The sequence below is a fragment of the Colobus angolensis genome, unplaced genomic scaffold (assembly GCF_000951035.1).
Source record: "Colobus angolensis palliatus isolate OR3802 unplaced genomic scaffold, Cang.pa_1.0 Scaffold230, whole genome shotgun sequence".
NCBI lineage: Eukaryota > Metazoa > Chordata > Mammalia > Primates > Cercopithecidae > Colobus > Colobus angolensis.
Window position 1 is genome coordinate 385,651 of NW_012115489.1, and position 10,449 is coordinate 396,099.

At 36.8% G+C, this 10,449-nt stretch overlaps 1 protein-coding gene across 2 annotated transcripts in view; it reads left to right on the forward strand.

The window, feature by feature from the left end:
• Positions 1–6,498, forward strand: part of BRIX1 (BRX1, biogenesis of ribosomes) — a 10,431-nt gene extending 3,933 nt beyond the window's left edge. Inside the window, exons 3-10 of one of the 2 annotated variants that reach the window (XM_011944332.1) lie at positions 706–749; positions 3,058–3,128; positions 3,380–3,429; positions 3,535–3,608; positions 3,830–3,880; positions 3,955–4,056; positions 5,667–5,795; positions 6,039–6,498. In XM_011944332.1, the coding sequence (XP_011799722.1) occupies positions 706–749; positions 3,058–3,128; positions 3,380–3,429; positions 3,535–3,608; positions 3,830–3,880; positions 3,955–4,056; positions 5,667–5,795; positions 6,039–6,323 (806 nt within the window). In that variant the 3' untranslated portion in view covers positions 6,324–6,498. The remainder of the gene's footprint in view (positions 1–705; positions 750–3,057; positions 3,129–3,379; positions 3,430–3,534; positions 3,609–3,829; positions 3,881–3,954; positions 4,057–5,666; positions 5,796–6,038) is intronic. The other variant, XM_011944333.1, reaches the window with a different exon arrangement.
• Positions 6,499–10,449: the final 3,951 nt, after the last annotated feature.

Below are 10,449 nucleotides of genomic sequence, written 5' to 3' on the forward strand. Positions count from 1 at the left end.
AAAAAAAAAAAAAAAAAGTTTAGAAAGAAGTGTAGGAATATAATGCATCTATAAATCTGTATTATTAGGACATAAAATTCTCTTCTTTTGTCAGGGCTGCCATGAGCCATGATTGTGCCACTACACTTCAGCCTGGGCAAGGGGCAAAACCCTTTTCAAAAAAAAAAAAAAAAAAAGTTTAGAACAGTGGAGTGGCAGCGCCATCATATTTGTGCTTATGTTGAGAGGTGCTTTGGGGTTTTTTTTGGTTTTGTGTTTTTATTTTAAAATTTTTAACTTTTTTTTAGATTCAAGGAGTATATGTGCAGATTTGTTACACAGGCATAAAGTCAGTTTTCTTTGACATCTATGATTAACAAGTGAAAGATATTTTCATTGAAACTAGTTTCCTTTAACACAGTCTTTGGTTTATGAGAATTTTCCCATTTTTGAAAAGGATTCCTAAAATACCTAAATACTGAGAAACACTGCTTACGCTATAATTTCTAATTCTTACAGACTATATTTTATTTTCTTTACATTTACAAAGAGTCAAGATTTTTTAAGCGACTGTTTTCAGGTCTTGTTTTGAAAATTAATAATAAAATCTCCTTTAAACTGAAGAGTGTAAAAACACTTATTTTTTAGATAGCATATGTGGTTTGATTGAAATAACTTTGAAATCACCTTTAATTTACTTGCTTTGTCTTTTTTTTCTTTTTCTAGATACTAAAATGGATCGTAAGGATAAGCTATTTGTGATTAATGAGGTAATTTTAGAAAGTAATTGCAATAAAATATTTTAAAAACGTTAACAGTGGCTCATTTCAAAAATAAGTCATTCAGTGACTTTAAAAATTGTTTTGTAAAAACTATTCAGACACGATTTATTAACTCTTCAATAACTGCTCTTCCAGATTTTTCTCCTACAGTTTAGTGCTTCAGTCATTTCTGTTTATTTTGTCTGAACAAGCATATTGAAATCTCAGGAGAAGGATTATGTCCATTTTTTAACCCCGTAGTGTCTAGTATTATGCTAAATCCATAGTAGGTACTCAAAAAATTATCAGTCAGCATATATAAAGTAAAATAAGAAGTCGATTAAACATATCTATATATGTAGAAAACCCACATGGTAAAAAGTGTTTTGCCAGTATTAAAAGTGATTTGTGTGGAACTGCTCTTAAGGTATTACAAAATAGGAATAGGTTACATTTTCAAAGTATACTACACTTATGTATATTTTTTTAACCTCTGGAAGCACAGAACATAAATTTACATTTTAAAGCAAAATTTTCAAAACTTAGAAGAATTAGGATCTTTTTTTACTATTAGCCTTCTTTAGAGCACAAATTTTTGAACCTCTGCTATAATACCACATCATTCTATGTGTTGCAGAAACTGTTTAACAGAGCAATGTCCCTTACGGAACTTACATTCTGATGGAGACAGGCCATAAACAAGGTTTATGATTTCAAGCAAAGATAGGAGAAATGAAGCAGGTTTTAGGTTTTCAACAGCTGAGACTAGACCGGAAAAACCTGTTCAAAGGGATGATGTTTAACTTAATATTTGAGGAGAGATTTAATGAAGGAGAAATATGGTAAAAGACCATCTAGTTAGAGAAAATGGCAACTACAAAGGCCCAGAAGTGGCACAAACTTCCCATTTTTGTGTTTATTCTAAGACCAATAAGAAACAAAAGCATTGGACCTAAGTTTTTCTTTTTTTAAGTTGTCACGGTTTATTTGTTTAATTGGTTTTGGAGACAAAGTCTCACTCTTACCCAGGCTGGAGTGAAGTGGCATGATTTCAACTCACTGCAGCCTCTGCTTCCTGGGTTTAAGCAATTCTCCTGCCTCGGCCTCCCAAGTAGCTGGGACTACAGGCACACGCCACTATGCCCAGCTAATTTTTTGTATTTTTAGTAGAGATGGGGCTTTGCCGGGTTGCTCAGTCAATTCACCCACCTCGGCCTCCCAAAGTGCTGGGGTTACAAGCATGAACCTCATCCACTCATAAGTTGTCAGGTTTAAAGTCTTAAATAGTTTGGAGTTTATGAGTACTATATTAATTAGGGTTTATGAATACTACAGTAATACAAGACTTCACTCCTGTAATGTTTTTATATCTTCTTAAGTGTGACTTTTGTAAGCCTTGAAGACATTGAAGTTTAATTTGAAATAGGTTTTATATACTTAGGCTTTTTACCCAATCCCTTAATGACTTTATAGAACCAAATCACCAGAAATGATAGTATAAATGAAGAACAACTTAAGTTTTGTAATCTTAATATCAAAAAGCTAAAAAGTTAAAAACCAAAATAATCATTAAAAAGGATGTTTTTAGTTTTGTAAGGACTGGATTTTCATCAGATTGGCTAAGAAGATTGATTATGAAGGATCAACATAAGATTAGTTGTGGTATTCCTTATCTATTTTTAGTCTTTGTAGTTTGTACATGGGACTATGGGCAGAAGAGGTTCCTGGCCAGGTGTGGTGGATCACGCCTATAATCCCAGCACTTTGGGAGGCCAAGGCAGGCAGATCACCCGAGGTCAGGAGTTCAAGACCAGCCTGACCAACATGGAGAAACCCCATCTGTACTAAAAATACAAAATAGCGGGGTGTGATGGCGCATGCCTATAATCCCAGCTACTCTGGAGGCTGAAGCAGGAGAATCATTGGAACCTGAGAGGTGGAGGTTGCGGTGAGCCAAGATCGTGCCATTGTACTCCAGCCTGGGCAACAAGAGCGAAACTCCATCTCAAAAAAAAAAAGAAAAAGAGGAGGGGGGAAGTTTCCAGTAATAAGAAATGAGATCATTTTAGATGCTAGGCCCAAAAATATGATAGATAATTTCATCCAAGATATGGGCAGAGCATCTAGTTTACCTTGTGTAGAATACCTAAAAGGAACTTAAAGGTTCCTTCTGTGAATAAATAAATGTTTTGGTCTTTGTAGCCTATTAGCCTGGTTAGGTATTTTTGAGATAATCTAAATGATATTAATCACATATAATTACTTTAGTTCTCACTTATATTATCTACTTCATTTTCCTATACTTTGCTTCCTTTAGGTTTGTGAAATGAAGAACTGTAATAAATGCATCTATTTTGAAGCTAAGAAAAAACAAGATCTCTATATGTGGTAAGAGAATGTATTAAGATATTGCTTAAACTTATTTAAGTGGATTTGTTCTTTGTACCTTTTATGTTATAGACACTTAGTCTTTCATGTTAAGAGGTTGAGAATGAATAAAACTTTTTTGATTTCACAAAACTTGATACCTTTAAAGAAAATTAAATATATGAATATAAGCATATTATTTATGGTGAATAGGTGGTAAGCATTGACTACATTCGCTAATCAGTTGAAAAAGCTTCCTCCATATCTTTCAGGCTTTCAAATTCACCTCATGGACCATCTGCTAAATTCCTTGTTCAAAATAGTAAGTTGACTCAATAAAATTTTTTAGATGAGGAAATTAAAAATAATCTTTTGAAGTAGTTGTGCAAAAGTTGTAACTATTTTTGTTTTGTTGTAATTTTTCTAGTTCATACCCTTGCTGAACTAAAGATGACTGGAAACTGTTTGAAAGGTTCTCGGCCCCTTTTGTCTTTTGACCCTGTAAGTTTCTCATTCAGTGTACGAGGTCTAATTTTCTTATCTGGCATGGCTGTTTTTAGTAGATGCAGTTGTGTAATTCAATTTAGTTTCACCCCCACCTTGATTTTATGGATTATCAATTCTTTCAGGCACATTTATAATGAGGTTATAGAAACAAATGAGCAAACAGTTTTAAACAAGGCAATCTACTGTTAAATAATATGCTTACTTTATTTTTATAGGCTTTTGATGAATTACCACATTATGCTTTGTTAAAAGAACTCTTAATTCAGGTAAATCTCTTAGCTATCCAAAATATACATGATATATCTTGGAATAAGGAACTAACATACACTTTTTAAACTAGATCTTTAGTACACCACGGTATCATCCCAAAAGCCAACCATTCGTGGACCATGTGTTTACTTTCACCATTTTGGATAATAGGATATGGTTTCGGAACTTTCAGGTAAGCTTTACTTGATTTTTTAAATTATACCTTCTTTTTAACTGAGTTAAATTTATTTATTTATTTATTTTTTGAGACAAGAGTCTTGCTCTTGTTGCCCAGGCTGGAGTGCAGTGGCACAATCTCGGCTCACTGCAACCTCCACCTCCTGGGTTCAAGCTTCTCCTGCCTCAGCCTCCTGAGTAACTGGGATTACAGGCACCCGTAATCACACCTGGCTAATTTTTGTATTTTTAGTAGAGATGGGGTTTCACCATGTTGACCATGCTGGTCTCAAACTCCTAACCTCAGGTGATCCTCCCACCTTGGCCTCCCAAAGTGCTGGGATTCCAGGCGTGAGCCACTGCGCCCGGCCTAATTTTTTTTGTTAGAGATAGAGTGTCGCAGTGTTGCCTAGGTTGATCTTGAACCTCCTGGCCTCAAATGATCATCCCTCCTCCGCATCTTGAGTAGGTGGGATTACAGGTGTGAGCCACTGTAAATGGTCAATTTTTAATTAAACTTTTAGATAAGGATATACAGGGTCTGCACACACAAAAAATGCAAACAATCCTTTTGTTTTAAATAGCTTCCTTTTCCCTAAAGAGATTGCTGCAAGTAACTATATTACTGCAAGTACTGTCTTATATTTTAAGTGATCTCTACCTACTTCTATTCATGACTGTTAGTTGATACAGAGTATGGATTTCCTAATAAGCCATTATATATTTCACTTTATAGAAAGGGAATAGCTTGAAAATCCATGAGATACTTGGGTTCCTAATCTGTGGAAAGTGCTGTAAAGGATACAGTACAATATAAGTTTCTCTCTAAAAGCTTTGAAACCACCTCAAGGGTTAAGACCTAGCAAAATGTAATTGCTATAGAAGGCATTCAGTGGCAACTGTTAGATGATGAGTCATACAGTGACTCATTCAGGAGAAAAGAAGGGGTGATTCTAGAAATCTTGAAACAGGAGTTTGGCAGGATAAGTGCAGAAAGATGAAGAGGTGGAAGAGAACAAGAACAAAATTTTAGACAGCATGTGACATAAACTGAGCTCTTTTCTGCATATTTTATATTGGATACCTGGCATGTGAGTTGAACACATCCTCTTAACCTCTGAGGGCAGACATGCCTAAACTAATAGATAACATAAGTACTTGTTGTTCAGAAGTCATCTTTTAATTCCATAATCAGTAGCTATTAAATAAATTTGACCACATATCCTTTTAATCTATCTTGAATTAGATTTATAAACAATTTAGGGATTGATTTATGTTTCAAGAGTTCCCCCATAATATGCTTTAATACATTTTGTTAATAGTGGTTACTATTTTAAAATCCTATTTAACCACAGTTTTTCAAGGATATATGCATTGTGAGGAACCAAAATCTGATTACTCAATTTGAAAAGTACACACTGAAAAAACATTTTTCCATGACAACTTCCTATAAGTACTAATAGATTTCAGAAAATACTGATGATTTGGCATTTACCAAGTTTCACCCCCACCTTGATTTTATGAATTATCAATTATTTCAGGCACATTTATAATGAGGTTATAGCCAGTATACCTTTTTGGAATAATGTAACCAAACCAAAACGAAATGTTTCCTTTTTATTAAAGATCATAGAAGAAGATGCTGCTCTTGTAGAAATAGGACCTCGTTTTGTCTTAAATCTCATAAAGATTTTCCAGGGAAGTTTTGGAGGACCAACTTTATATGAAAATCCTCACTACCAGTCACCAAACATGGTAAGCTGTTGTGTTCTTCAGTAGTCTTCAATGTACCAGAACCCTTTGACCAAAATGATTCTGTAAAGTAATTGCTGTTTTATTACCTGTGAAACTGAATTTGGTTTTTGCTGCATAGAGATTTGGAAATTACTCCTTTTTTTCATAACACTGGCTGAAGGGATATAAGGTTCATAACTGAAAGTTTTTGCCTTACATAAAATGTTTATTTTTATTTCAAAAGCATCTAAACTTTTTTTTTAGCATCGGCGTGTCATAAGATCCATCACAGCTGCAAAATACAGAGAGAAGCAGCAAGTGAAAGATGTGCAAAAACTGAGAAAGAAAGAGACGAAGACTCTTCTTCCACATGATCCCACTGCAGATGTTTTTGTAACGCCAGCTGAGGAGAAACCAATAGAAATACAGTGGGTAAAACCAGAGCCAAAAGTTGATTTGAAAGCAAGAAAGAAACGGATTTACAAAAGGCAAAGAAAAATGAAACAGAGGATGGACAGTGGGAAAAAAAATAAGTCAATGGAAACCTGATTTGTTTTTCAGTTACTTTGTATTTATTTTGTATTCAATGTGTAAATACTTTTATTATCTGATACTATCTTATGTCTAATTAGTTAGTGTAGCATTTAGAAGAAACATTAAGATCTTAAAATCAGTGATTATCTTTTTCTAAATAAAATATCACCAGAATTCATAAGTTAATTTCTGATTTCTTTTTAAAGTTTGTATTGCTAAAAATGTAGCACACTTAATGTAGCCTATTCTCTTGGGTTGGAATTTTTGGTTTAGCAAAGCTGAAATTCAGACATTTATTAGGTTCTATTATTTGTAAAAGCATTCAGCACTTCGAGAGCATCGGTTGTGGATGGTAAAGTAGGAGTAGATTGGTAGAAAGGAAAGCATCTCACTGAAGTTTACTTTACTCTGAGTCACCAGCTAATGAAGCCACAGAAGAACTAACCTCTGATCTGTCACTTCAGAAAAGAGGACATTAAAATGTTTAGATTTTGAGAATCAAATGCATTAATGTCTGTGTTGAAAGCACTTTGTAAATTTTTTATTTTATTATATTTTATTTCTGAGGTGGAGTTTCGCTTTTGTTGCCCAGGATAGCGTGCAATGGCACAATCTCGGCTCACCGCAACCTCCACCTTGGTGGTTCAAGCAATTCTCCTGCCTCAGCCTCGCAAGTAGCTGGGATTACAGGCATGTGCCACCACGCCTGGCTAATTTCTTGTAATTTTTAGTAGAGTTGGGGTTTCTCCATGTCGGTCAGGCTGGTCTCGAACTCCTGACCTCAGGTGATCTGCCCGCCTCAGCCCCCAAAGTGCTGGGATTACAGGCATGAGCCACTGAGCCGGGCCATATTATATACTTATTTTAGAAACTGTGTGTGTAGATTACTTATTTAGAAAACTAATAGTAAAAGAAGAAAAAAAGAGGACAGTTGTTAGAGGGGATACCAGAACATTTGAATTTTTCCCCACATGAAAGAGAAACTGCTTATTGTGTAAGGGGGCACTGGGCTTCATATGGGTAAATTAGTAACAGGGAAAGAAAAGATTCTGAGTACCAGTGACCATGGAGGTAGGTGGCTGCTGACATGGACAGATAGAAATACAATAATATATAACACATACATCTAATGAAATTGCACATGCTGTTTCATCACCTGCTTTTTTGACTGCACACTGATTGTTTTTCTATGTGTTTGTTCTACATGTTGACTTGCTAACTGCATAGTATTCTGTGTACCATAGCTATGTAATCAGTATTTACAGTTTTTCCTTTTTTTTTTTGCTGGTATCGATGCTTGTAGTGAATACTCATCCATATATGTTACATGTGTCTTTTTATACAACACTTTTGGTTTCCTAGAAGTGCAACTTAGGTTAAAGATTATGAACTCTAAACTTTTTGCTTGCTCCCTCCACCACCATAACCTTGCTAGAGGTTAGAGGGTTCATTTCCTTGTCCCCTTACCAGTTTCACTATGCATGAAAGAATCTGTCGATTTAATAGGTTAAAAAAAAACAAAAACTTTTTTTTTTTTAATTAGTTACTGGTTTATCCTTTTTTGACTGGACTAATGGTTTTCTGTAGTCGGATTGTCTTTTACTGATTTTGTAAGTGCTTTTATATAGTAAGTTTATTGTAGATATCTTTCCTAGTTCACTTACATTTTATGTCTTTATTATTTTAAGTCTTTAGGCAGAATGATCAATATTCATGGTTTTTTTCCTTAAATTTTTTGTTAAAAACGGCCTTCCTGAGTGTTTAATTGGCTACTTATCTTGAAATAGTCTAAATTAGGAAACTTGAAATCCTGAAGTCATCTAAATTATGCAGGTAATTCAGGTCAGAGGTTCACTTGAAATACTTGTATGTGACTAGGGCCAAATCTGGTTAAATGGGAAAAAAACCGAAGTGGCCATTATTTTATTTAGGCAGTTGAATATAGTCTTGGATAAAAATAAGACAGCCGTATTCAGAATTTGGTTTGAAACATCCACATCTCAGGAACAGGTTAATTATAGGTTATAAACTACATCAACAAGTTGGAAGTTTGAGTAGAGATACAAACTTGTGCTTTTGATGTGTGCATTGTGCAGTTTTGGTGTAATTTCTGATTTCACAATTTTCAGTTAACAGTTTCCATATAGAGGTATCCTTACATCTCCAATTCCCTTTCACAATTATATAGATATCTTATTTGAGAATTCTTCTGGAATGGAACATCTCTAAAGTCTGTGGTCATTTAAAGGGTACCTGTTTAACAAAAGATGTTCCTTTATTAGCAGCAGGGTCTTGCTCTGTCACCCAGGGGTGTAGTGCGGTAGTGTGGTCATAGCTCACTGCAGGCTGTAACTCCTGGGCTCAAGTATTCCTACCTCAGCCTCCTAAGTAGCTAGGACTACAGGCCCACACCACCACGCCTGGCTAGTTCTTTTTTTTTGTAGAGGCAACCACCACGCCTGGCTAGTTTTTTTTTTTTTTTGTAGAAGCAAGTTCTCGCTGTTTCCCAGGCTGGTCTTGAATTCTTGGGCTGAAGGGATCCTCCCGCCTCAACTTCCCAAAGTGCTAGGATTACAGGCAGGAGCCACCATGCCTGGTCAAGATGTTCCTTTAGATTGAAATTTATATCCAGCATAGTTACCTTTATACAATGTTAGAGGCAAAAATTCCTCTTTCTTCAGAAGGTAAAAGAAGTGATTCCTAGAGGCTGTATCCAAAACCAAATTAAGCTGGAGGGAGAAAATACTCCAAATTAGGTTGGAGGGAAACTTCCCTTATCTGTTTTTGCCCCCCCACCCCCCGCATCCCCACCACCCACCATCCCAATTCTGTTCTCAAGAGGGGGAAGGTTTCATATTCCCCCATACTCAGACTTCTCCATCCTTATCCATTACCAATTTACCAACTAACTGAGACTGTGTAGAGTCTTCCTCTGGAAAAAAGGAAAGTGTATGAATTCTGAGTAGTGAGTTGGTTGGTCAGTGGTATGTGAAGTAACCTGATGAAGCTTAGCGTTGGTTTCTTTTATTTTACCGGGGGCAGCATATTGGGGAAGAGAAGGATAACCTTCCTAAACCACTTGGGTACCCCAACCCTGTGCAATAGATATTAGCAACATAGCTAACCATACGTGGTTGGTAAATACAACCCACACCTAACTGATGCATGTAGACTTTCCACATTCTAGTGAAATATATTGGCGTATTAATGCATTTTTAATAACAATTATGGTATTATTTTGATACCTTATCAAAGTGTTTGGAATAGTTGTGCAGATCTTCCATCTTGTAATACAATGTAATACAGCTAGTCAGATCAACCAAAACCTACTGGTTAAATACTATCCTTTAACTGCTTTCTTAACCTAAACCGATCTTGGAAAGGTAGGATTAGAGGCCAGAAAGTTAGGATTAGAGTGATGGATAGATCAGCACAATTTCATCCATGGTGGTGGTAAAGCTTTTCATTATTTTTAAGTGTGTCGATGCTTCCCTTTTAAATTGTTTCAGCTTAAATAATCTTAACTGTCCTTTCTCATGCATATTGGTCAAGATGATCAATACCAGAGATCTTAAGTGGCAGCTGAAGGGAATTAAAAATTGAGATAAAAAACTTGAACCGAATTCTGCTATTGCATTAGCTGAGAAGGCTTGAGTCAACCACTTGACCACCTGGAGTCTGAATCGCCTCATCTATAAAAACGAGGCTCCCTTGATAAATTCTAATCAGATATTTTCCAGAATCCTCTCCCATCCCAGCTCCGGTCTCCCCCTTCAGCCCTCAGGTCGGCAGCCACTCACACTGACCGCCATTTGTGTCCCTCACAATGACACCAGCGTGGCCCTGCCTCCCTCCCACGTGGCCCCGCCTCTCACCCCGCAGAGGCCCCGCCTTTCACCCCAAGGCCCCGCCTTCCTCCTGCTCTTCCCCACTAAGGCCTGCCTTCCTCCCACGCGGCCCGCCTCTTTCTCCGCCAAGCTCCCGCCTTTCTCCTGCGCGGCCCGCCTCTCTCTCGCCAAAACCCCGCCTTCCTCCCGCACGGCCCCGCCTCTCACCCCCCCGAGGCCCCATCCCCTCCCACGCGGCCTTTTCCGGAACAGAGCTCACCCCTAGCCCATGCGAAGCGGCGGCCGTCGGCACC